Source organism: Nicotiana attenuata, unplaced genomic scaffold, assembly GCF_001879085.1.
Source record: "Nicotiana attenuata strain UT unplaced genomic scaffold, NIATTr2, whole genome shotgun sequence".
Classification (NCBI taxonomy): Eukaryota; Viridiplantae; Streptophyta; class Magnoliopsida; order Solanales; family Solanaceae; genus Nicotiana; species Nicotiana attenuata.
In genome coordinates, this window is record NW_017672362.1 from 154,845 (window position 1) to 182,498 (window position 27,654).

Below are 27,654 nucleotides of genomic sequence, written 5' to 3' on the forward strand. Positions count from 1 at the left end.
GTCGGGACACGTCATCATGTATATATGAATACAAATTTTTCCCAATACAGATAGTCCCCCCACTTTCCATTTATTCATCAGTTCGAATATTTGGGAAGTGGAATTCATTAAAGGAGAATTTTTGTCAACATTAATGCTCTGACAGAGTTGACGCTTCAATTGTCACTTCCTTTTAATGCACTAGACACGTGTCATTCTCTTATTGGTCGTACTATTTTGCAGCACTTTTTTAGGCTTTCTTTTCGGCTTCACTTTTCACGAAGTATCAGTTATCATTATTATGGTTCTCCCATCATCATACTTTTTCTCTTTGCCAGATATCCATTAGTATAAATATAACTTCTCTTCTTGTCTTGTTTCNGCCACTACAATGGGCATGAGCTAGGGTCGATTACTTATACTTCTGAGAGTAACGTTTATTTGTAAAGAAGGTTCCGCTTTACTTTTACAAATTTAGGATACAAAAGCACGGAGCAACTAATGACAACCAAAAACAACAAGAGTAAAACATGGCGAAAAAATATTTTCATCACAAAATAGCAGAACTAACAAAAATTCATCCAAAAACTCCTTCTTCGAAGTTGGACATATGTGCTAGACATCAAATTCTGAGCCTCTATATTTATACTTGTCAAATTGCAATCTAAAAGCTACTCTACCTTTTCTTCATAATGTGTCCTACACCTCGAATTGAATGTCCAACACATAGTACGCAGAAGAACACATAAAAGAAAGCTATTTACCATTCTTTCTACAAGTCAAGATAATATTAGTTATGAGTTACGCAAAGAACTCACCCAGGATGGCAATCAGTAAATCTCCATTTGAGATGACCTGCAGATACATCTAGAGCCAAAACATCACCACTGCCTGTACCTAAAACCAATAATGAAGTTCCAAGCTTCCTTTTTTTCTGAGCAACAAGTAAAATAGCTCTCAATAAAGGAGTTGAAGTTAGATTAGAACTAAATATTCACTCTGTTTCAATTTATGTGACAGGCTTTCTTCATTAATCAGTGACATATTTCTAATTTATTAATAATTTAACTTTAAACTTTTCATTTTATCCTAAATGAGAAGCTATGCCTTTACCATTAAGCTTTTAAGACCACAAGTTTTACAAGTATTTTTTTTTTCTTCAACTCCGTGCCGAGTCAAACTAAATTGGAACGGAGGGAGTAATACATTTTCTTTTCTCAGACAGGGAATTTCACCTTTCTGTCACATGATAACCACTTCATGCAAGTATAATCCATAGAAAGATGACCTCCTGGCTTAGTAAACAAGCTTGCTGTTGTCTCAGTTGACACAATATCTGCAAACTCCGTTTGTACCTGACCCTTCAGTGTATCCCATATCTGAAAGTAAATGGTAATACAGTGAAATAAAATTCCAATAAAATGTAAAAATTTCTTTAACATGATTAGAGGAGTATACCTTGATACGGCCATCACCAAAACTGATAGCAAAGAAGTCCAAAGAGGGACTCAAACAAGTCAAAATGTCCCTTATATTTGTTGTGCCCATTGCTGAAAGGGATGATCTGAAACGAAAGTAAAAACTCCAGCTGCTGCACGGGCGGTGACCAAGGGCGGCTCTAGGGTGAGGCAAGGGTAAGGCAAGTGAAGCTTTTGCCAAGTCGAGCGCTGATGAGAGGAATATATGTAATTTATATTTATATAATTATGATAAAATATTTTAAATAGCGAAAAATATGAAGAAAGATTATACATAAACAAGAAAAAAATTGATAAGCAAGTAATTATATTATTTAATAATAAGAGAAAAAATTTATCCTATTGTATTAAGAGCCCGTTTGGCTTAGTTGATCTAAAGTAGTTGATACGTATTAATGATTTAAAACACTTTTAAGTGNTTTTCGATGTATGCTTGGGTCAAATTGGTCCGATTGTGTGGAGAGCTGTCGCCTGTTTGAGGCACCTTGCTAACATGGCAGATGTTGAATTCACTTTACCCCATCTAATTCATCTTTACTCCCCTAGGCTCTTTCGAAACGGCGTGTTTGGTTTAGCAGCCAGGAGTAAGAGGGTCTTAGTGAGTCCCGAGGATGATAAAGACCGTGGCTGGTATGCCTGGTTTGTTGCTGCTCCCACTGCTGGTTTAGTGGGTGAAAAGAACGTTCGCTTCCCTGAGAAGTGGAATTTTGCACGTAAGTGTTAAATTTTTCTCATGCCTTTTTATTCCCAAGGCTTATTTTTCTTAATCTTGCTTCTTTTTCTTTTCAGCAACCATGGGTGTTGTGGAATCTGTGCCCAACTTCCGTGGTTGGGTAGAAAAGTTACTGAAGATTGCCCCAATGGAGGGTAGATCATGGAAAACTCTTTCCAACCGTTATGGTTGGAAAGTAAAAACTCATGGTAAGGATTTCTATTTTTACCTTATCTATTTAAGTATTTTTTGTTGTTCTAACTTCCAACCTTCTTTCTATCAGGTTTTGCCATTCGAGGAATTACTCCAGAGGCCATCTTGGCATCCCGTGACTCCTTAAGTGCTCGCACCTCTTCAGATCAAGATATATTCTTGGGATCTTCAGTTCAAGATATATTCTTGGAATCTGTAAAGAGAAAATCCGCTGAAGAAGATGATTCTGAAGAAGAAGACGAGGGTTCTCTGGTGTCAAGACCAAGAGTCAGGAGACGTATCGTCTCTGAAAATGAGGCTGATGTCTCCCCTCACTTATCTCTTTCCGAACCTGTTATTACTCCAGTAATCATCCCTGATGATGATATTTCTCCTCCTCCTGACACTCATGAATCTATAAATCAGCTCTTTATCAGTGGTTTCGATAGTGGATCTTTAGGACCAGTTCTAAATGAACTTCCTTTATCTTCTTTTACCTCTTCCGTTCCTGTGATTGCTTCTTTACCTTCATCAACTACTATTTATGTACCTTCCTCCATTATTTTTACCCCTTCCACTGCTCCTCCTTCAGTAACTCATCCCCCCATTGTCCACCGTACAGAAGTGGGCTCTTCGAGTAGGGGTTCTGCTATGAGGAGCGTGATCATCGAGGTTCCTGCCAACAACAGTCTTTTAAGAAAGTCCGGGCAAGCTGATACTTGGCTCGAACCTCTGATTGGCCCTATTGAGAAGGCTAAACTTGAAAGCCATAGTAATATAACCCTCATGAATGATATAGTTCATGCAACTTTGACGGTATTTCTGTTCTTTTACTTTGACGGTATTTCTGACTTTTGACTTCGGGAGTCCTAACCTTGCCTCCTTTTTTTCTGTTTGTGTAGGCCAATCGTATCGGTACTGAACTAATGACCCGAATCCCTCTTTTGGAAAAACTGGCTCGTGACTTGGAAAAGACTGCTCATGATGCAGACGAAGCTGCCCGTGGTTCTCAATTGGAGGCAAACAACTGGAAGGGCCAGTTTGAAAGTGTACAAATCGATATGGAGATCTTGGAAGAGAGGAAAAATACCTTGGAGAAAGAAGTTCAAACACTAACCTCCGAGCTGGCAGTGATTAAAGCTATTTCAAGCCAAACCAAGAAGGAAAAAAGACGCCTTGAATCTTCCTTTTCAGAACAGCTGTCCAAGGTCAACGAGGAAAATAGGGCTCTAAAGACTTTGCTAGCTCAGAAAGAAATGCATGCAGGGGAATTAGCACAAAACCTTTCACGGGTACAAGAAAAATTGCGAGTTTCTGTAGATAAGGTTCATGCTTTAGAGAGTTCTCATACCACCCTTCAGTCATCTTATAGTTCTGTCTTAACTAAAAACGAAGAACTTAAGAATGAAGTTGCTGCTTGGGAGAGTGATTATGAACTTCTTGAAGAGTCAACCAATGTTGAGGTAAGATGGACCTATTTAAAGTCTCGTCGTGACCCCTTGGTAGAAATGGGCCAAGAAAATTTCAACCTGGAATCTGAATTAGCCAAGGTGAACGAGGCTATTGAACGAGCACAACAACCACAAGATTTTTCATCTCCCGAGGCTGGAACTTCTGTGACTGAAACTCTTTTGGCTGAGACTCCCGCAGTTGAAGTCCCCGTGACTGTTGAAATTGCCACGAGTGTCACACCTTCCTCAATTTCATCCATGCCTCTTACTGCTAGTCAAGTTGAAACTTCATCTATTGATACTCCAATGGTTGAAAATCAAACTGCTTCTGTTGGCGATGCTGTTCCAGTTGAGCCCGCTGATGATCTCTCTTCAGTCCTTTCCTCTTAGAGACAAATAAATTTACATATGTTTTTAAATTCCCTTTGCAGGTATCTATTTGGAAAAGTGTGTTTAAAGCTCTTGGACTCATTTGAAAGTTTTTGTAATCAAACCCTTGGCTATCACTTAAGGGTTGATTTTTAGAAGTACAAGTCCCCAAGTCTTGTTATGGGGCATTTTGTATAAACAAGTCGATGACTAAGTTTATACTTTAGTCTTTAGTTTTTAAATATTATGAAACTTTTATTTCCGTCTGTTCTATCCTTGCCTTTTTGATTTTCAAGGTCTTAGAATGATAGTCTGCATTTTTGTTCTTTGAAAAATGCTTCTGTTAACCCCATGACTAAATAACATGAGTTTTATAAAAGAGGGCCCTTTTATATTTTGACACTTAATGAAGAAGACATCTCAACTTCATAATGGTGTTATCATACGATAAAAGAAATAGGAACACACATGTTTTTTGCAATAACTTTGACAAGTTTTGAGTAATACTTTACATGTATTTGAATTACATCTATAACTTTCTCGCAACTGTTTTCCTTGTAACAGATTTATACAAAAGAAGAACAATAGATACGGGATTTTTACTTATAACCCGTTTTAGTACATAGTCCTTTTAGCTCCAGAACATTAAGAAGAGTTTGAGAGATGACTCCATTGTTCTTATGGGAAAGAATACTATGATGACTCCATTGTTCTTATGGGAAAAAAAATACTATGATGAGTGCCATTGTTCTCATGGAAAAGAATACTATGATGAATGTCATGACTTCGTAACTTTCACTCCGTACTTGATTCTTCTAGGCTTGATTTTCTAAATCTTCTTTGCCTTTTTGATACACGTGACTATACTATGTAGTCCCCCAAGTGTTTGAGCGTTGAAGTATGAAGCCTCGAGCACTTAGTAGTTTCCTTCACCTGGTCTTTTTCCTGAAAAGGAAATACATAAGGGACTCGGGGGTGCGATTATAGATGAAGACTGCTTAACCCTATTTACTTCTCAGAATAATTGTAACCCTGGGCTAGGAATTTTAGTTTATTCCATTTTGCCTTACAGGTCGTGACTCATCATTTAGTACGGGTTAGCGTTTTGCCTATCATCTAAAATCGTTAGTAAAATTTTAATAATTCAAAAAATATAATTTAACATGGTGATACCTGACCGTGGATTTTTCCTTAGAAGTAGTATCTCTTCAAATGAACTGCATTCCAATGTGAAGGAAGCACCTTCCCATTCATTTTTTCCAACTCGTATGCTCCTTTTCCTGCAATATTTCGAACTCTGTAGGGTCCTTCCCAGGTTGGACTTAGTTTACCCGCATTGGCTGCCTTTGTAGATTGAAAAATCTTTTTAAGCACGAAGTCCCCAATTTTGAAGTACCTTAGCCGTGCTTTCCTGTTGTAATATCGTTCGATCACTTATTTTTGTGCCGCCATTCTTATTAATGCAGCTTCTCTCTTGCCTTCCAGTAAATCCAAATTGACCCGCATCTCTTCATCATTAGCCTCTTGTGTTGCTTGTGAGAATCTTGTACTTGGTTCTCCTATTTCAACTGGGATTAATGTTTCAGCTCCATAAACTAAAGAGAAAGGAGTTTCACCTATGCTCGTCTATGTTGTCGTGCGATATGCCCATAACACTCCGGGTAACACTTCAGGCCAATTACCCTTTGACTCCTCTAAACGTTTCTTCAAATTGTTGATTATGACTTTGTTCGTTGATTCTGCTTGCCCGTTGCCTACTGGGTGATAAGGTGTAGATGTGATCCTCTTAATTTGCCAGCTCTCAAAAAACTCTGTGACTTGAGCTCCGATAAATTGAGGGCCATTGTCGCATACAATCTCCTTTGGTACACCAAATCGGCAGATGATATTACGCCAAATGAAGTCTTTGACCTCCTTTTCTCGTACCTGTTTAAATGCTCATGCCTCTACCCATTTAGTGAAATAATCAGTAAGTACGAGCAAAAATTTTACCTGTCCTTTTGCTTGTGGTAATGGACCCACGATATCCATTCCCCACTTCATGAATGGCCATGGTGCTATGACCGGATGTAACAATTCCGCAGGTCTATGCATGTTGTTACCGTACCTTTGACATTTATCACATTTAGCTACGAAACTTTCCGCTTCTTTTTCCATTTTAGGCCAGTAGTATCCTGCTCTAATCAAGGTTCTCACCAGTGATCTTCCTCCTGCGTGATTCCCGCAATGCCCCTCATATATTTCCCTCATTACATACTCCGTTTGAGAAGGTCCGAAGCATCTTGCTAATGGACCATCGAACATCTTACGATAAAGATTCCCTTGTTTTAAACAGTAACGAGCAGCCTTTTTTCGAAGTGCATGCGCTTGCTTTTTGTCATCAGGGATGGTACCACACTGTAAAAAAGCAACAATTTCGTTTCTCCAATCCCAAGTTAAATTATTAAATTTTACCTCATTCTTATCAAGTTCGAGAACTGAATGAAATAAATGTATAACTGAAGCATTTGCATCATTTGCCACATCAGCTGCGGATGCGAGATTAGCTAAGGCATCTGCTTCAACATTTTCATCCCTTGATATTTGTATAACCTTCCAAGTTTGGAATTGCTTTATCAGTTCTCGTACCTTTTTCAAGTACTGTTGCATCCTTGCTTCCCTAGCTGTGTAAGTCCCCAGCATTTGGTTCACCACGAGTTGCGAGTCACTTTTGATCACTACTTGATTTATACCAAGTTTTCGTGCCAATTCTAGACCTGCAATCACAGCTTCATACTCCGCTTCATTGTTAGTTACGGAATGATATTTAATAGCTTGCCTAATAATTTCACCCGTAGGTGGTACTAAAACAATTCCTAATCCTGCACCTTTTACGTTAGATGAGCCATCAGTAAATAAGGTTCATGTTCCTGGATTAGCCCCATTAAGTACTTGTACTTCTTTTTCTGCTTCTAGCTGCATCCCTTGGCTAAAGTCAGCCACGAAATCAGCTAATATCTGTGATTTTATTGCCGTTCTAGGTAAGTACGTGATTTCATATTCACTTAGCTCTATGGCTCATTTAGCTAACCTCCCTGACAATTCATGTTTATGCAATATATTACGTAGAGGGTATGCAGTCACTACAACAATGGGATGACATTGAAAATATGGTCTTAACTTCCTAGATGCCATGATTAGAGCAAGTGCTAGTTTTTCCAATTGTGGATACCGTGTCTCTGCATCTAACAAAGATTTACTAACGTAATAGATAGGAGATTGTTTACCCTGCTCTTCTCGAACCAAAATCGCGCTTACCGCAACTTCTGAAACAGCAAGGTAGATGAAAAGTTTCTCCCCAGCCTTTGGTTTTGCTAGCAAAGGTGGATTTGACAAGTATGTTTTCAAATCCCTAAGTGCTTGTTGACACTCCTCATCCCATTCAAAATTATCCTGCTTCTTAAGAGCCGAGAAGAATTTGAAACATTTTTCCGATGATTTAGAAATGAACCTTCCCAAAGCTGCGATTCTTCCTGTTAGTCTTTGAACCTCTTTCTTGTTTGAAAGTATATCAGGGATTTCTTCAATGGCCTTAATCTGTGCAGGATTCACTTCAATACCACGGTTAGAAACAAGAAAACCTAAAAACTTACCTGATGCCACACCAAATGCACATTTTTCTGGATTCAACTTCATATTATATTTTCTTAAAATTTTAAACGTATCAGACAGGTGCGATATATGATCTTTTGAATGTTGAGTCTTAACTAGCATATCATCTATATATACCTCCATGGGTTTTACCTAAATGTTCTTGAAACATTTGGGTGACCAACCTTTGATACGTTGCACCTGCATTCTTAAGACCAAAGGGCATTACCTTGTAACAGTAAGTCCCCTTGTCTGTTATAAAAGAAGTTTTTTCTTCATCTCCTGGATCCATCTTGATTTGATTATAGCCTGAATATGCATCTAAAAAACTTAATAGGTCATGCCCTGCAGTAGCATCAATTAACTGATCTATGTGCGGTAAAGGAAAGGAATCTTTTGGACAGACTTTATTAAGGTCTGTGTAATCTACAGACTCGCCACTTACCGTTCTTCTTAGGAACCATAACAGTATTAGCTAACCAGTTAGGATATTTTACCTAACGAATTGAACCAATTTTTAGTAATTTTTGAACTTCATCTTGAATCACCTTATTTTTGAAAGTTCCTTGCTTTCTTTTCTTTTGCTTGACGGGAGGATATGATGGATCTTCATTCAATTTATGAGTCATAGCTTCCGGTGGTATCCCTGTCATGTCAGAATGGGACCAAGCAAAACAATCTGCATTAGCTTTTAAAAATTCAATCAATTTACGTTTTACCTCCGGGCTAAGATTAGCTCCTATGTACACTTTTCTCTCGGGCCAATGTATAAATAACACCACGGCCTCTAGCTCTTCTATCGTTGTTTTGATGTTCTCGTTATCCTCCGGTTCTTGAATGGTATTAGGTCTCGAATCCACATCTGTTTGCTTTTGCTCAGGTGAGGTTGACACCGTGTTACCCTCACCTAAATTCTGTAATTGCTATTTGTCTTCACCCTTAACAGTTGAATCTGCAACGGAATTGATGCTTCTAGATGTTTGTTGATCGCCTCTGATTTGGCGTATTCCCCATGGAGATGGAAATTTAATAACTTGATGTAAAATTGAAGGAACAGCTTCCATGTCATGAATCCATGGCCTCCCAAGAATCATATTGTAAGCCATTTCCATATCTACGACTTGAAATTTGGTATCTTTAACGACGCCTTCTGCGAATGTAGTAAGTATTGCTTCCCCTTTTGTTACAACACTAGAGTTGTCAAATTCCGACAAAGTATGCGCCTTTGGAATTAATTTATCCTCCGCTTGCATCTCGCGCAATACTTGTATTGAAATAATGTTTACAGAACTACCTGGATCAACCAAAACTCGTTTCACGTTAGTGTCATGTACAAGTAAAGATATTACCAGTGCATCGTTATGCGGAGTTATGAGTCCCTCGGCGTCTGTGTTGTTGAATATAACATTCTCCTCTTCCAGTACATGTCGAGGCCGCTTCCCGTGGGTAATTGTTACTTTTGAAACCTTTTTATATGATACATCATTGATCTCTTCACCCCCACTTATAACGTTGACAGTTCTCTTGGGCGAAGGTGGTTTTGGAGGCTCCTGCATGTTCTTCATGTATGCTTGTTTACCTTTCTCACTGAATAACTCAATAAGATACCCCTGTTTTAACAAATAATCAACTTCACCTTGTAGAAACCTGCAATCTGCTGTTTTATGCCCGTGATCGTTATGAAATTCGCACCAATGATCAGGGTTTCGTCTGTTCGGATTCGAACGCATTTCCTTTGGCCATCGTACCTTATCTCCCATGCTTCTTAAAACAGCCACGAGTTCAGAGGTGGTTACATTGAAGTTGTAACCACCGAACCTTGCCTTTAGACTTCCATCATCGTCTCGTGACCCGCGTGTGTTCCGATCATTTCCGAACCTCGATGAGGAGCCTGATTCCCTGTTTCTAGGTTTGTGATCGTACCTTTGATTATCTTGCCTTGATCGTGAGTCTTTTCCCGCAGGTCCCATGTATGGCTCGTACCTGTTTTTACCGGATCTCTTTTCATTTTCCACACGCCTTGAGCTTACCTTTTCTTCTGTTTTATGTCATAAAATAACGTCTTCTTCAATCCTCATCTTTGTACTGTATCTGTTGTAGACATCATTACATGTTGTTGCTGGGAATTCTCGAAGGCTTTCTTTGAGTCGCCTCGTGGCTTCTGAACTCTTCTCATTCAAATTACTAGCGAAGGCTATGGCTGCCCAATTGTCAGGTACTCGTGGCAGCGTCATTCTTTCCCGCTGAAATCTATCTACGAACTCTCTAAGCAACTCTAAATCTCCTTGCTTGATTTTGAATATGTCTTCCATTCACTTTTCAACTTTTTGAGCTCCCGAGTGTGCTTTGATAAATAAATCTGCAAGATCAGCAAACGAATTTATAGAATTTTCAGGTAAAAGAGAATACCATGTTAAGGCCCCTTTAGTAAGTGTTTCACCGAATTTCTTGACCAAGACCGACTCAATCTCTTGCTTAGTCAAATCATTGCCCTTGACACCTGTTGTGAATGCAGTAACGTGATCTCGTGGATCTGATGTACCATCATACTTTGGAATATCAGGCATCTTAAACTTCTTTGGAATTGGGAGGGGGGCAGCACTTGGCTTCCATGGTTGTTGGGAATATTTATCTATATCTACTCCCTTGATCACGAGCGGTACTCCAGGTATTTGTTCTATGCGTTCATTTTGCTCCTTAAGCTGTTTCTGCAAGGTTAGTACTAGATTTTGTAAATCAGAATTAACTGGATTACCTGAGTCTCCCTCTTGTGTTTCACTAGGGGTTCCACCACTGCCTGAATTAATCAACCCATAACGAGGATTCTCCAAAGTATTGTTGTTTGGAGTAGATGTGGGTGGAGCAACAGGTAATTGGCTAACAAAAGCCTGAAGAGCTTTATTGACTTGAGAGGCAATAAGTTTTTGCAAAGCCTCATTCATTGTTTCAACATTTTCGAATTGAGCCTGTCCATCTGTGTGAGATCCATCAGGAGTGCCTTCCCGAGACCGTTGTGGGGAACCTCGTGGAGAGCCTTGTGGAGAGCCTCGTGGAGAGTCTCCCTGAAGTTGTTGGATTGTTTGAATTTCTGGGTTTCCTTGAGTGTTGTCATTGTTGTTTGACATGATTGATGCAATCAAGAAAATTAATTTGAAATATAGTTGATTATCAGATTCCCGGTAACGGAACCACTTTGTTTAACCAAAAAAATAGATTTTTAGTCAAGGCTAGAAATTAGAAGAATCGGGTTACTAATAATCGGAAAAGTAAATAAAGAAAGAAATTTTAGAACAGCCAAGTATGAAAGCTGGTAAATCAGAGTATATTTCAATAGTCACCCCCCTCCAGTGATTACATATTTCTCCTTTTATAGGTCCCTTTGGGAATCTTTGGAGATGTACGTTATGCCTAAGCCATAATGAGGCTATTATGAGTAATTAATAACATTAAATGCTACGTTACATAATCATTACATTGAATGTATATATTCCTTAACGGCCCCAGCATTTAATACCCTTTAAATGCCGTATTTGCATCTTTTTCTTTAACCAGGTTTATTCGTCTCATTGTTCGTATGTAAATAAGCTTAAACAGGAACGGGGCGCTGAACCTTTCGTCTCGTGCCTCTTTTTACCCGTACCTGTTTGTAACTCTTGAACCGTGGCAAAGCACAACTCATTATCCATTCCACGTGTCCGGACACATCATCATGTATATATGAATACAAATTTTCCCCAATACGGGGGGGGGGGGGGGAGGTATTTTTGTTAATAGAATTAACGTCGTGTGTTTTTTTGGACGGAGGATATTTATAAACCATTTAGCAAACTATAGGGATGGTTTTTAGCCTATTCCGTTGTTGTTGTTGTTGTTGTTGTTATTATTATTATTATTATTATTATTATTATTATTATTATTATTATTATTATTATTATTATTATTATTATGTGGATCTGGCTGCACGCCGTAGCAGGCCATATAGGCTTTGATTAGCGCTTGGGCAGGATCCGCCCCTCCTGTATCTGACATACCAGTAGTGAGCATGCACAATGATATATATACGTGCTTTGGTGAAGGGCATTGATGTCAAACACTCGTACAGTGCTGAGTGATTGTGTGTGTGTTGAGTGGGCATTTGATAGACAGATTGAGTATTCTAAGAGTGTTGCTACTTGAGAATATCATCGTGAAGTCATTCATTTGACATGCATATATGACATGTAGGCATAAAGATGTACCATTCCTCTTGATAGTTGTACTTGACATGTTCCTATTAGTGTTGCGTTTTAATTGTTGAACTTGAAAGCATGCCTAAATTTCTGTAACATGAACGAGTTGATTATGATAATTCATCTAAGTTGTTTATTGTTATTGTCATCATTATACATGTGTTGTCATTATATTGGACTCTGATTGTCTTCTTCTGAGCTCATCACAGCTTTGAGCTCAAGGATAATTCTGTTACTTATTGAATACACGTGGTCGATTTTAGTCATACTACACTCTGCACTTCGTGTGTAGATTCAGGTACATCTGGACGTGGTGATTGCTAGATCCGTGCTAGTACCTGCTTGTTGATGGTAGACTATAATCTCATGTTTTAGTCGATTATTGCATTCTAATTTATTGCACTTTAATTGAGTCGGAGCTTTAATCGCTAGTGTTTTGCATTAACTGTGTGTTTTATGCCTTGTAGGAGTGATTTCGAGCTATGTAGATGTTATGGAATGAATTCAAGTGATTTGTAGCTTTGAAGTCTGAGTAAAAGTCCAAGGAATTTAGCGGGGATCGTATTCGGGAATCAACAGATGATAGTTAAGAACGAACGAAGAATTGAGCAGGCATACTGCACTTTGTCTAGTAAAATGCACATATTTTTTTCTTAGATCTCCGCTTGGGCTCCACATTATATCATTGGAAAATTATTTAAAAGGGCTACAACTTTCATATTTTAAGTATTCCCAAATTCCCAACAGAACAGGGTGAAAAGTTCACGTCCGCACACTAGTCGCGCATTGGGTACGCATGTGGGGCAGAACAGGGTGAAAAGTGCGCGAGCACACTTCCAGGTGCACGGCCGCGCACAACTCCGAAAAAGTGTCATATTTTACGTAGAAGAAGGTGTTTTCGTTTGGACCCAACCCTACTTGGTATATATACATGCAAAATCGGTATTTTTGGGACTTTTGACATATCTAAGACTTAAGGAGGCTAAGGAGAAATTGGAGAAGCAAGAGCACAAGAAATCCATCATTCAATCCCAGTTCAAGATAATGGTTTGGATTGTTTTATATTTTTCTTTACTTTAAATTTAATTGTGATGAATTACTCCATGTCTATGGAGTAGTTCTCTTTAGGGTTTGATGGATTTGGTATATTGATACTTGCTTGTGGATATTAACTCTAGTTTTATGTATTCAATCATTTTGGATGTTTTAATCGTTGCATCTATATTTACTCGTTAATGTAATTGAGAGAGGAATAACCTGTGATATTTTTGCATTCTATCTTGTTGGTTGAATTCATTAATTCTTCTTAGTAATCGAAAGAGGCTAGTAGAATTGTTGATTAAACCTAGTTAGGAGGATAATCGAGAGAGGTTCTCCTAAAGACCAAACCACTACGAATTCTTGCATATCTTCACGTGCTTAAAATTGATTCATCCGGTGAGTTGAAACTCAATCGAGAGGAGGAGTTTCTACTAAAAATTTGAATTAATAACCAAGTGAATTCGAGAGACTCGCTTGAACATTAGAAGTGAATTATCTAGAGTTAGATCCCAAACACTTGTCTTGCATTTATCCTATCAATCCTATTTTCTCCCAATTGATAACCGTCCTTGCTCATTACTTGCGTTGATTGTCATTAACCAATAGTTTAGACTCTTAGTTACTTCTAGTTTTAAATCACTTAAATCTCAACTGTTAATCATCTTGGATAGCAATATAACTACAAATTACGATAATACTGTTTAACTCTAATCCTTGTGGATACGATATTATATTTTACTATATTTGACTAGCGAGCATATTTTAGTGTGTGTTTCAAGTTCATCACTTGGAGACTTCAAGGTAGCTGCTATGACGTACGCAGACCTTTACTTTCTTTTCCTTTATTTTCTTTAGTACTGTTCTATTACTCAAACAATTGTACTAAGGATTTGGTTTATGTTTTGATACTCAGTAATGCTCATGTACTTTTGGGAATGGTTGTTGTAGTCTTACTATTGTTTTATTCATATATTTACGACATTCCGCTGTTAAATTTAATAAACCATGTTTATCCAAATGCTTATTTATATTGTGAGCTGTTGGCTGGCCTAGCATGTAGTGATAACCGCCGTGGCGACTTCGGTGGTAATCAGGTCGTGACATGAGTTATATTAGTATTTTTTTCAAAAGTACTTTTAAAAAAATTGCTCTTAAAACAGAAATTATATTTTTCTACTTTGCAAAAATTGATTTTACTTGTACTTAAAAATATTTCTTCTATTTTAAAAGCTTGACCACAAAGTACTCAACCTTGAAAAATATAATTTTGACAAAAAACAAAAAAAGTTTGGCCAAACGAAAAAGTAGAGTAACTTTGAAACCAATTAGAACAATCAATAATCCGTAAATAATCCTTGCATTACTACTTCGTGCATAGATTACTTGTTTTGACCCCAAATTCATACACCCATACCCAACCTTCAAGAACCCATTGTTCTATGGCTTGAAAGTTCCAAATCAACATCCTTTTCCCTACTGGGAACAGAAATACAGTTAGGGAATCCAAATCTGTTTTCTGGAGGGAAAAGGTGTGAAGCAAACAACTTCAATTTCATGATAGTGCCAAATAGTTACTATTAGAATTCAAAAAAGACGGAGGCAATATGGACGTTGACAAACCAATTTGGAGAATGTCAGGTGAAAATCTTAGTCGGCGACTTAACCGGCAGGTAGGGTTTAGCACGCCGGAAATCGATGACGATTCTGCTATGGAGGAGAAACAGCGTCCAATACACATTCTAAAGAAGAAGCTCTCGCCTTATTTAGAAGATTTATTCAAAAAGAAGTAAGATTTTTTCCCCAATTCTTTTTGTTTCAAATTCTGAGCGAGAATTGTTTTTTTTTTAAAATAAAATAATTGTGTTGTATTCCCAAAATTATGTGCTCGTCTGTCCAGTTTGTGTTGGGTGTTTATTCTTTTGAACAACTATTTGGTAAAACCTTTGAGCTCTTTGTGGGTCTTCTTGTTGCTTACTAATAATTGATTGCTTTTTGTTGTCCATCTTTTGGTGCTAATATCAGTTGTAAAATTGTAATTGAAAATCCTGATTCATCAGTCATTTTGAGTTCATATATGTTTCGTGACTGGATGACTAATCAAACCACTTAAATTTACTTGTCTCAAAGCATGACTCCTTTTTCCCTGTCAAATCTCAAGTTTATACCTTGCTTAGGAGTTCGGCGAGAGAAAAAGCACTGAGGACATTGGTTGCGGAATTTGAGAGTAATGTTCGTTATGAATTTGCTGAGAATAATTTTGTCACTTTGGTACATCGATGCCAAAATTGTTTGAAACGGGGTTCTGCATCGGAGATTGATTTAGCATTACAACTTATAGGATTAGTAGTACTCACTCTTGGTGCGGGTGATGATGCACATGAAATTTATGAAGAATCATTGGTGTTTCTTCCTCAACTCCTCAACTACAAATTATCTCACTCTGTCAAGGTTATGGAGTGTTTGTCTATTGTCACTCTTGTTGCTGCTAGAGACTTTGTAGACACAGAAAGATCAATGGAAATTATATGGCAATTCATGAATCAGGAATCAAAATCCAAAGTAAGTTTCTTGGGCTAAAATTCAACATCCATTCCCTCCATTAGCTAGTCCAAAGGAAGTTACTTATTTCTTTTTCAAAAGTTATCTTCATATGGTACTAGATGGAGGAACATTCGGCAAACATTATATAACCGTATGTGTTTTGCTTGTCCATTTCTATGCCAATGCATCATTAACTATGAAATAACATGTATGGGATCTTCCTTACTTGATTGAAGATATGTATCCTTGACTAATCAAGTTTAAGCACATATTCTTGCATTAACTATATGAGTATTCACCCAAGCCAGTTGCTTTTTCGGGGGTGTGCTGGGGCTGAGGCGGTTGTTTCTTCTATCTTTCTGAGTTGTTTTATTAGAGATATATATTGAAGCAGCTATTGTAAAATCTCTTCAATATACAATATCGTAATTTAAGATGTTTAATTAAGAAAACATCTTATAGTGTTGCATAACTTTTCTTTAGCATTTGACCTAAAAGAAAAATATGTTGGAAACTAAATACTTAAAGAAAATGAAAGGCAGAAATGTTCTGGACCCCCCTAAACTTGGCAACTTTTATTTAGTTTCCCCTTAAACTTCATGTGATCTTTAATACCCCTGAACTTGAAAATTTGATAGTCTTTACCCCTCTAGATGCTGATGTGGCAAAGGGTGTGAATAGACTCTCTTTTAGGCGTGTTGGAGGGAAGAAAAATCGAAAAACCAGCTTCCAGGTGGGGCATTTTACAAATATTAATTGCCACATAATCAAATATAATGATTTATTTGTTCCAATTGTATTTCTCGTTGTTTCTTCTTAATATACATTACATATTTTATCCCAATTGTATTTATTTTTAGATACAATGAATATATGTTTCAACGATGTATTTTTTATCTTTGTTTCCGGTCCAAATCTACAAAAGTTAGTTGAAACTCCATTTATTTTAGCCAAATAAAAAAAAGATTTAGCCGAAGTAATGAAGTTCAAATGGTGTTTTTTCTACAAAAAGAAAAAATACTGTATATTTTTATTTTTATTTTCATCCAATGACTATTTATTTAAACTTTGCATTTTTCTTTTTTGAGTCAAATTCGCAAATATTTGATCGGAATTTTACTACTTTTTAGCTAAAACATTTATTTAGCCAATATATGGAGTTCCAACAACATATTTTTTTAGATGCAATAACAATTTATTCTAATTGTGTATTCCTTCTTTTTTCTGACCAAATATATGAAAGTAACTTGATTAAAATATTATTATTTTTAGCCAAATAAAAAATTATAATCAAAATAACGTTGTTTCAAGTTTTTTTTTTTTTACGGAAAAAATAATTTAAATAGATGGTGGACTTAACAAGATAAAAATATATATTTTATTAAAAAAATGCCACATGGACAAAAATATCCATGTGGCAGTGCGTGTGTCACACTCCCATGAATTGTCGGCGTCCAGGGGGTCGAGGCTATGAAATTGCCAAGTTCGGAGGTATTAAAGACCACGTGAAGTTTAAGGAGGAACTAAACAAAAGTTGCCAAGTTCAGGGGGAGTCCCGAACTACTCTGCCAAAATGAAAATATAAGTAATTCGATATGAAGTAGCTTATGGAACCTCTGATGGAGAACTAGCTTTGGACTATGTTAAAGTGCGCATCAGAGCATCACCATTTGCATTCTTTTTATTACTTATAATTGTTCAAAGGAGGAAGAAATTTTAATTCGATTCATTACTGCGAATCCTTAAGCTAGTGAGAGTGCTAAGGGAAAAATGAATACGTGGATTAGTAGTAAGCAATGTTGTTTCAGTACTAATTCCTTTCCCAGAGTACGGTTCTTTATGTAGTAGACTTTGTAAACCTATATATTTTAAGTCGTTTTGATAATGAATGTTCTACTTTAATGAATTTTGCTATAGTTTGCCAAATTTATGTGAGGGTTTTTTAAAAGCTGTACGTTTTGAAATTTCAGGGGACCAAACATCCGTCATCCAGGACTGCTGCAGCAATATCAGCTTGGGCTCTCCTCCTTTCAAACATTAATAGATGGAGTATTGATCACAAAAAGTGGAAAGGGTATACCACGAAAATTATTTAGTGTAGTTAGTAGAATTTCCGATTGCTAGTATTCCTCTTAGTGTTTTAGGTATTTTTCTGATATGATATATTTCACTTTGCTAAAAGTGGTGAAGCTGATGCCTTCATTCATTGGCACAGATTGATCCCTTATCTTCTAAAACAGCTAGAGGAAAACGATGAACATGTTAATGCTGCTAGCATTGAAGCACTTGCTATAATTTTTGAAAATGGCAGTCTTGAGAAATTTTCAAATCAAGCGGAAGAATATGAAAATACAAAGAACATGAAAGATGACATAATGAAGCATGTGAAGAGAGCATGCAATGGCACCAAACAAGATGCTTCAAAAATTCTCGAGGTATACATATATCTTTTGTGGTAATAAATATCCATATTGTATTCTGTCTTCCAAAAGGCCCAACAATTCGATTGCAGGATGATTACAATAAGACGACCTCCCTCACATTATGCGGAACAAGACTTACCTTTAGTACCTGGTCACAATTGAAACAGGTTTCTTAGCCCTAACATCTTTGTTTCCTAACATATGTTAACGATTGCTATTCTTTTGGCTTACCTCTTCTTCTTAAAATTGGACTTCAATTACAGATAAGTTACATAAGAAGATTTTTAGGTTATGGTTTTACAAAACACATGATGGTAAGTTTCGACATTTTTGTCTTCATCTCCTTGAACACTAATTACTTTTGTAATGCAGCTGATTATTTGCTTGATAACAGGAAAACGAACACCTCCACAACATATTTAACTTTGTACCAGCAACGAAAACCAGTGGCGTAGAACTGTATATACCTGAATTTGAAAAGGTGAGCTTTTGTGAGTTCTCATTGTGTTGTGTTAAAATCACCCATGATGTTCCTTTCCGTACCGATAGAATCTAGAGTGCAACTGATTTTCCATTTATCTACTTGATATTGGCACTCCTAAGATTATTTTTATTCCATTCACTTCCTCCTGCTTTTAGTCATTTTGTTGCCCTTTCTTTTCATGCTCCTACTTAAACTCCTTAAGAAGTAATAACATCTTTCTTTATATTGCCCTTTTAAGGTGGTTGTTCGGGTATTCTTACCCGATGTAAGAAGAGAAACTTGCTCAAAGGTATGCAGTTACATGATTAAGTAATCTTTATTTGAACATGTGTTTTACTGTTGTTTCATGACATAGGTTTTGATTTTGGCAATGTAATTTCTGAAGCTATTCGTGTAATATTGAGTCGTCACTAAGATCTACACGTGTTTTCCTTTTCCTTGCAGAGGATGAATATGTCCCCTAGTTCTCTAGTGAGCAAGGGAAGGACTAAGTTGATGAACAAGTATAGGAGTCTTGCAGAGGTGTGTTTGTTGGTATTCAGTTTGTATGCTTTATTATACTCATATGCCACTTCGATTGGCTCATTTTGCGCTTTATCATGTCTATATTGAGCAGGAGACTAAGGCCGGGCATTACATTGCTGATGAAGATCTTGATTGAAATATTGTTTCAATTGGTGTAAATTCTTTGCCATGTTATTGAATTATAAAATTTTCAGGCATCATTTGTTTATATCTTCACTGAAAGTGATTCCTTTTCTTCTTGCTGTTTTATGATTACTATACATGATCTTTCTTATTCAAGAGATGTTTAAATATACTCATTATCCAAAGCGGATCACAAAAGATAGAGAGGTAGAAGAAAAAGAAAAAAGAGGATGGAAAATAATTAAAGATATTGATTCCTAATTCCTAAAGTATTCATTTATACTTTGTAGTAAATATATAGAACATGAACAGAACTATTTGTGGAATTTCCAGACATTCCGTTTCATCTCACATACATCTTAGTCCAAGTCCTACTTACCATTACTCTATCAACATAGTTTAACAAGTGTCCTCATCGCGTAATCAAGTCACAAGTTTTTGTTCTATTATAGTATTTTATAATTGCAATTAGTATGTTTGCGTACAAGATTTGAATATATCTCAAGCTAACAATTTACTAAAATAAAAATAAAAATAAAATGTATTAGAAGTTTTCTATATTCTACTGGCATAAAAATCTAATAGGGCCTAAAAGTTTCCTAGAAAGCATATGACCTAAAGTAAACATTCTAACTTGTTGAAAACATATTCCTAATTAATTGATATTGCCTATATAGATCTTTTTATTCTATTGTGTCCTATCATAAGCTAAGTCTGCATGAATTTAAAGAAATTGTTGGTCTTTTGAGACAACTTCCTTCCATTTGATTTTGGGTCTACCTCATTCCCTTTATAACACCTTCACTCACTATGATTTTAGGTGCAAGAACTTTATGAAGCAATAATATAGTTATCACACGTGACCTGAGTTTCAATGAGACTACTCCTTGCCCTTATGTCAAAAGAACTGATATATGATCTGCTTGATTGGTGATTGAAATCAATGCTTATCGGTAATGCATTTCTTTCATATCTTTCATTGTTTGTGACTTGTGATAGCTTCAATTGAAGGCCTCTATCCTGCTTCAAACCTTTCCCAATTAGAAGTTTGCAGCTTGATGTTGACATCACTTGAAAACCTTAACCTTCAGTATCAAATTTGAGAAGGCTCCAGAATCTACATTTCGGTAGGATTTGTTAGGTAGACAGATTTCAGATTCCATTTGAGATGATTCTATTTATCGTGGTTTTGGGAAAACCAGTATGGCATCACAAGTCCGAGTTTCACCTCTGGTTACGTGGACTGAATTTCATGCAGCAAGGAGATGACCAATTCCTAATGTTGTCCAAGTTCTTAGCTCTTTAATTGAAGTTCAATAACAATTGTCTCTCAAAAAAACTTTTGCGGACCAATCCCAGAAATGATATTGCTGTTGGAAGCTGCAGCCTGCAGTACATATTACATAGAGTTGTCAGACAATGAGCTGTTTGGCCATGTTACTGTGACTATATATGTTATTATCTCTGAAATAAAACATCATTGACATAAGAAAGAAGAGAAATATTCGAACTTGAACATTTTGTTTTCGAATGTAATCAATGAAAAATGGAATGTAAGTAGGTAAGGGGGTGGATGTCGCCAAGTGGATCAAGGCAGTGCAAGGATTCAATTCCTTGCATAATTCATAAATATCATATAATTGATTGGCTATGAGTGATAGGGCTGATGCTTGGGAACAACGTCAAAGGTCTTCTTTATAACTCATGGGTATGATACACGAAGAGTTGGTAAGAACATGACTTTTTCATTTGTCTGACAATATTACTGTGAAGCTGCTGAGTCACTCTATGAAGGTCTGGGAGAGGGTGGTGGAGAAGAGAGTGAGCACATGTGTATCTATCTCTGAGAACCAGTTCGGATTTATGCCGGGACGGTCAACTACAGAAGCCATTCACCTTGTGAGACGATTGGTGGAGCAGTATAGGGAGAGGAAAAAGGACTTGCACATGTTATTCATTGACCTTGAGAAGGCTTATGACAAAGTCCCGAGGGAGGTGCTATGGAGATGTTTGGAGGTTAGCAGAGTTCCGGTAGCGTACATTAGGGTGATTAAGGACATGTACGAAGGCGCTAAGACTCGGGTGAGGACTGTGGGAGGAGACTCGGAACATTTTCCAGTGGAGATAGGGTTGCATCGGGGATCAACCCTTAGCCCGTTTTTGTTTGCCCTAGCGTTAGATGTGCTGACACGACACATACAAGGGTGGGTGCCATGGTGTATGTTATTTGCTGATGACATAGTACTGATTGACGAGACACGAGGGGGTTTAACGCTAGGTTGGAAGTTTGGAGACAAACGCTGGAATCCAAAGGTTTCAAGTTGAGTAGGTCGAAAACTGAATACTTGTGCAAGTTCAGTGATGAGAGGCATGAAGAGGAAGTAAAAGTAAAGATTGATACTCAAGTCATTCCCACAAGAGATAGTTTCAAGTTTCTTGGGTCTATAATCCAAGGCAACGGGGAGATTGACGAGGATGTTACTCACCGCATTGGAGCGGGTTGGATGATATGGAGGCTAGTTTCGGGGGTTTTATGTGATAAGAATGTACCGTCTAGACTTAAGGGCAACTTCTACAGGGTGGTGGTTAGACCTGCTATGTTATATGGAGCTGAGTGTTGGCCCGTCAAGAAGTCCCATGTCCAAATTATGAGCGTAGCAGAAATGAGGATGTTGATATGGATGTGTGGATATACCAGGAAAGACAAGATCAAGAATGAAGTTATTAGGGACAAGGTGGGAGTGACATCCGTGGAAGCCAAGTTGCGGGAATCGAGGCTGCGATGGTTTGGGCATGTGAAGAGTACAGACATATGCCCCAGTCAGGAGGTGTGAGAGGTTAACCATGGCGGGCTTGAGGAAGGGCAGGGGTAGGCCAAAGAAGTATTGGGGAGAGGTGATTAGGCAGGACATGTCCGTGCTTCACCTAACTGAGGACATGACTAGCGATAGCCGATAGGAAGGTGTGGAGGTCGAGGATTAAGGTGGTGGGTTGACAGGTAGTTGTGAGTTTCTCCTAAGTTTACCAGTAGTACTAGTAATATTCTTGTTGTGGGTTGAAAGTTACTTCCTTCTAGTTTGTTGTTTGTATCTGGTACTTAGCAACCACGTCCTTTGTTTTTGAAAATTGCTGCTGGGATTGTTGCTCCCTAATTATTACTATTTGATGCTACTTTTTCTCCCCTTTTACTGGATATTGTTGCTCCCTGATGGTCACTATTTGATGCTACTTTTCTCCTCTTTGCTTATCGTCTTTTGCCTCCCTGTTCCTTCTTTCTCCCCCCTCTCTTCTTCTTCTTCTCCCCTATTCTTCCTTTCCACCTTTTCTTGAGCCGAGGGTCTATCAGAAATAGCCTCTCTACCTCTCCAGGTAGGAGTAAGGTCTGCATACACACTACCCTCCCCAAACCCCCACCCGTGGGATTCTACTGGGTATGTTGTTGTTGTTGTTGATAATATTACTGTGACTATATATGGTTTAGAAACGCTGGCCAGCTGACTGAGAGATGAAAGAAATTCTTCTTGCCTACTGCATCTCACCGATATTTGTAGGTGTTCAGCTGGACCTAGTGGCATTGGTTCATGTCATTTACTTTGTGTTGTGCATCTTACAACCAGTGTTGTGAAGAGCGTGAAGCGAGGAAAAGCGACGACCTCCTTTTCGCTTAAAGTGAGAAGCGAAGCGCTCGCTTTTTTGAAGTGAAGCGGAATGTAAAAGAAAATATTAAAATAAATACTGAAGGGAAGGGCAATAAGAACTAAGAATAAATGATATAAAAATAAGAGGAAGGGCAGCATACCATTCCAGTAAAAAGCATTTCAAACGAAAAACAGTGCATGAAAATGAAGAAGAAGAAGAAGAGGAGAAGAATGAGAAAGAAGAACGGAAGAGAAAAAAAAAATTCCCCAGCATTTCGCTGCTATTTGGACGTTGAAACAGTGAAAGAGAAAGAAGAAGAAGAGGAGGAGGAGGAGGAGAAGGAAGAAGAAAGAAATCACATACCTGGAGATGATCTTGAAGTTGAAAAGTGTAGAAAACTTGGAACCCTAGTCACCTCTTTCTTGCTGGTCGATATCTTTTAATAAAAGAACAACTATTTTAATTAGGCAGCCCTTTAAAACAGAGAAGCGCTTGCTTTAGTCGTCTCGCTTCGCATCGTCGCTTCTCGCTTTTTAGTGGGAAGTGACCGCTTTTTCATACCTGCTACGCTTCAGATAGTAGAAGCGGTGAGTGGATCGCCTCGCTTTGCTTCTCGCTTTAAGCGAGGAAGCGACCGCTTTTCACAACTCTGCTTACAACAATGGAATAGACCTCTCTTGTGCGGTGAAACTGGCTTCTTACAAGGGTTCTACATGCATCGTTCACATAATGGTCTTTCTGGTAAGCTTCCAGGTACCACTGGCGAAACAATTAACGTTTGTACGAGGAACTTTCACTAATACTTGCTTCATTGGATACTCTGTTATCTCAACTGTTGTTATACCACTTAGAGCGGGAGGGTGCCAATGGGGAAACATTTTGACATATTGTATGAAGCTGAGTTAGTGCATGTGGATAAGAAGTTTCTATATGCATTTTGACCACGATTAAAGAGGTTATTTTGAGTTAAAATAGATTGGCAATGACATTGAAGATGTCAAAGAGAGACATTACTTTCCATGGTATTAAGATGGTTGGCTCTGAAGTTGGTTTATGGGAAGTGTTAGTGTCTTGTACTTCATGAAGTTGTCATGGAGAGAAGGTATTGGAAGGTTAGTGATGGATTTTCTTTTTGTTTTTTAGTTTCAAGCGGAAAATGTAGGATGATAATATTCCTTAACATAATCCCTTCCTCTTTACTTCTTGTTGGATGTTTTAATTTTTTAACATCACCCACACTGTCCAACCACACTAGGCAGTTTTGATGAGACTAAAGATATGATGGAACTAATATTTGCATACTGAACAAAGTACAATAAGAAACAGATAAATGAAATTAATACCTGCGGATTTGGAGAAAATATCAGGCCTTTCTTTTTCATTGTAGTTTCAGGAAATGGTGGATTGGGGTTTGACAATTTGTGAAACGTTTGAACTATCTTCTTTTGTAATTAAGTTACTTTGTCGTGCACTTGAAAGACTATTGTGATAACTTTTCATTTCTCTTCAGGTTGAACCATGTGCTGAAGCGTAAACCAACAAATGCTTTAATCTGATAATCTGTGCTGCTTCCCTACTGCATTGAAGATAACACCTGCGGTTTCTATCCAACTTCAAATCAGTTTAATGTGAGAATACTCTTTCAAAGTCCCTACTTTTTCAGAAATGCAATTCTTTCAGGCATCTCATTCTCATAAACCGGCTGCACCTACACCTACTTCTCTTTCCTAATGAGGTCACTTCATATGTCCAGCTATAAGATTGTTTGTTTGATATTTTCTAGTAGACTACCTCCTCAATCACTTCATTATGTTCTCTAAAACGGACATTTACCTCTTTCTCCTTGGCAGTACCTTGTCAGCTAAGCAATCTTATTCCCTACCTCCTCAATCACTTCTTTTTATCATTGTTTGAGAGAACCCATATAGCCTTCATAAATGAAGGTTCAAGTGGTCTGGCACCTCAGCATGAACTTCGGCCCCTGAGTGATTTGCCCAAAGTTCATGCAGTACATCAAATGACCTGTTCCTGATATTCTCCAATATCACTGAGTGATAATGTTAAAGTAATGTAACAGCAGCGTCTCAAAATTCCTTCCATCTTTTGTTGTTCATCTTATTGATCTCCATACAAACAATTCCCTTTGAAGTCTCCCTCCATATTAGAGCTGCATTTATCTTTGTGGCAACCAATGCTAAATCTAACAATAACGATCTCTGGTGAACTACCTTATTCAGATCTAGAATGTTGAAGCTATAGATCTTTTCAGGTGGCATTCCATGTTAGAGAAGAGAACTTTCCGTAACCAGATACGTATCGGTCCTTTTCCTAGATTCATCACATTTCAAAATCTAGAGCTTCTGAAATTGGTGCAAATAGATATGCGAGGAATCTACCGCAGTTTGAGGACAAAATGCAGAGCCTATTTTTTTTATTGGTCTTGCGTCAAAAATCTTTTTTGGACCAATCCCAGAAATGATACTGCAGTTAGAAGATGTAGCCTGCAGTGCATAGATTTTTGAATGAACTTTTTGGCCATATCGCTGTGACTCGTTTGAAAAGCTGGATAGCAGACTGTAAGATGGGATTCCTCTTGCCTATGAATCTCATTCTCACTTACATTTGCAGGTATTCAGCTGGACCTTAGTGAAATAGTTTCATTGCATTCACTTGGGGTTGTGCAACTGTCACAACTCAACTTGTATGTGAGTTTGGGTTCGGGACTCCTAAGGTTCTATGGTGTTGCTCCTTGTCACAAATTGGTGTTTATTTTGCAATATATATAAACGGTAAAATATATGTATATGTATGTGAGAATTTTTCAGCGTGGCAGAGTGGATGACACCCTTGGAGAAGGGTGTCTACGCCAGTGCCAATGGGGAGACATTTTGATAAAATGTACTATGAAGAGTTGGTGCATGTTGACAACAACTTTCTATATGCGTTTTGACCATGATGAAATAGGTTATATATGCTGTTGATGGATTTGCTTTTGTATATTTCAAGCTGAAAATATAAGATTAATAATCTTTAACATAAACGAACTCTATTTTATCTGGTATTTGGGCTGGTAGGATGTAACGTGTACTCATAGAACAGTTGAGTTACACACAAGCTGGTTTAGGTTCCACAAGTATTTTAAAAAAAGAAAGCAACTCTGCTTTGTCCTTGTTAGATGACTAAATTTTTTTTTTCTAACATCCCCACGCCGTTGAACGTTACTCAGCAGTTTGTCAGCGTACGGCGTATTCGTTCAACTGCAACTGCATTAGTCTCTTACATTTTTCTGGAAATGGACGAGACCCACTGGAAACACGAAAGTATCACCTACTTCAAGTGTTTTAGTTATAAGGCGATTCTCGGGACTGGAGGTCACAAATCCTACTGTCACGACCCATAACTGCCATGTCGTGATGGCGTCTATCGTGGAACTAGGCAAACCGACTATTTTACCAAAACAATCCGATATTTCAATTTAAAGATTTATTCAAGCTATTTAATTAATAAAATTTCATAAGATAAATCTGAATAACAAAGTGCGGAAAGAAAAGCCCGACATCGGGGTGTCACTAGTCATGCGCATCTACCAAGAACTGTCCAATAATACTAAGACTAATACAGTCCGGAAAACAACTAATAACATCTATAGGAAGATAGGAGGGAGAAGAGCAGGGCTGCGATCGCCATGCAGCTACCTTGCTAACTCCAACAGAATCCGCGACGGATGAAATTGACACTCGCTAGCACGTCCAGCAACCCCTAGATCTGCACACAAGATGCAAGGAGTAATGTGAGTACGCCAACTCAGTAAGTAATAAAGGTAAATAAAGCTGAGCAGTAGTGACGAGCAGTAAAACACATAAAGTCCACATCACGAAATCTCAGTAAGTACAACATGCTTTCAAATCAATATGTGAGTCAATTCATCTCGTTTAAAAATCCAATTTTCGGTAAAAATCATTTGAAGATATTTCTCAACAGTTTCAACAAAGGCTCAATGCAAAAGAAAGTAAAAGTGATGAAAATCATAAATAGTCCCTCGGGCAAAAACATCTCTCATAGTAGCCCATCGGGCAGAACATCACTCATATACAGCCCCTCGGGCAAACCTTACGGTCATTCGTATACAGCCTCGGGCATATCTCATATCACTCACTCAGGGTACCCGCGCTAATTGGGGTTGTGAAGACTCCGGAGGGGCTCCTACAGCCCAAGCGCTATAACAAGCCACCTCGCGGCATAAATCAATCAGGCCCTCGGCTTCACATAATCATGAATCAGTAACAACCTGATGCGGCGCGCAGCCCGATCCCATAATATCATCACAAAAGCAGGCCCTCGGCCTCACTCAGTCATAAACCTTTCAAGCCACTTGGGCTATTAGTAAAAACAGGGTGCTCAGCCCAAAATAACATTTTATTTGCATCAAAACGGGGTAATAAAGACTGAGTTATGAAATCAGTAAACATAGCATGACTGAATATAGATTTTCAATCAAAACAGTGAGAGGATAATAAGAAAAGGTCCCTAAGGGTCCAACAACTCTGGCACAAGGTCCAAATATGGCATTCAACCCAATTTATAGAAATTCTTGCTAAAACACATAAGTATCATATAGTTTTTAGTCAAATACGCAACTTTATAGTTGCTACGGGACGGACCAAGTCACAATCCCCAACGATGCACGCCCGCACGCCCGTCACCTAGCATGTGCGTCACCTCAAAGTAGTAAAACGATGCAAAATCCGGGGTTTCATACCCTCAGGACTAGATTTACAATCATTACTTACCTCAAACCGGTCAAATCCCTACTCTGCGATGCCCTTGCCTCTGGAATA

General features: G+C 37.9%; 2 protein-coding genes across 2 annotated transcripts; one reads left to right on the top strand and one right to left on the bottom strand.

Moving 5' to 3' along the window:
* Positions 1-496: 496 nt before the first annotated feature.
* LOC109212918 (WD repeat-containing protein 43-like) lies at positions 497-1,642 on the bottom strand. Its single transcript, XM_019376647.1, has 3 exons — positions 1,438-1,642; positions 1,215-1,358; positions 497-913 (listed from the first exon to the last, which is right to left on the bottom strand). The coding sequence occupies exons 1-3, from the start codon at positions 1,525-1,527 to the stop codon at positions 794-796; spliced, it is 354 nt and encodes a 117-aa protein (XP_019232192.1). The 5' UTR covers positions 1,528-1,642; the 3' UTR covers positions 497-793.
* Positions 1,643-14,341: 12,699 nt separating this feature from the next.
* LOC109212920 lies at positions 14,342-19,356 on the top strand. The gene is made up of 10 exons (XM_019376649.1): positions 14,342-14,867; positions 15,256-15,640; positions 17,593-17,696; positions 17,838-18,057; positions 18,135-18,212; positions 18,309-18,359; positions 18,440-18,526; positions 18,768-18,818; positions 18,974-19,051; positions 19,146-19,356. The coding sequence occupies exons 1-10, from the start codon at positions 14,686-14,688 to the stop codon at positions 19,188-19,190; spliced, it is 1,281 nt and encodes a 426-aa protein (XP_019232194.1). The 5' UTR covers positions 14,342-14,685; the 3' UTR covers positions 19,191-19,356.
* The last annotated feature ends 8,298 nt before the right edge of the window (positions 19,357-27,654 follow it).

Coding starts and splice junctions, on each gene's coding strand:
- LOC109212918 (XM_019376647.1), bottom strand. CDS start 1,527: ATGGGCACAACAAATATAAGGGACATTTTGACTTGTTTGAGTCCCTCT. Junction 1,359..1,437: donor TTGGTGATGGCCGTATCAAG/GTATACTCCTCT, acceptor ATTTACTTTCAG/ATATGGGATACACTGAAGGG. Junction 914..1,214: donor GGTTATCATGTGACAGAAAG/GTGAAATTCCCT, acceptor CTTGTTGCTCAG/AAAAAAAGGAAGCTTGGAAC.
- LOC109212920 (XM_019376649.1), top strand. CDS start 14,686: ATGGACGTTGACAAACCAATTTGGAGAATGTCAGGTGAAAATCTTAGT. Junction 18,213..18,308: donor CCTGGTCACAATTGAAACAG/GTTTCTTAGCCC, acceptor CTTCAATTACAG/ATAAGTTACATAAGAAGATT. Junction 19,052..19,145: donor AGTATAGGAGTCTTGCAGAG/GTGTGTTTGTTG, acceptor TATATTGAGCAG/GAGACTAAGGCCGGGCATTA.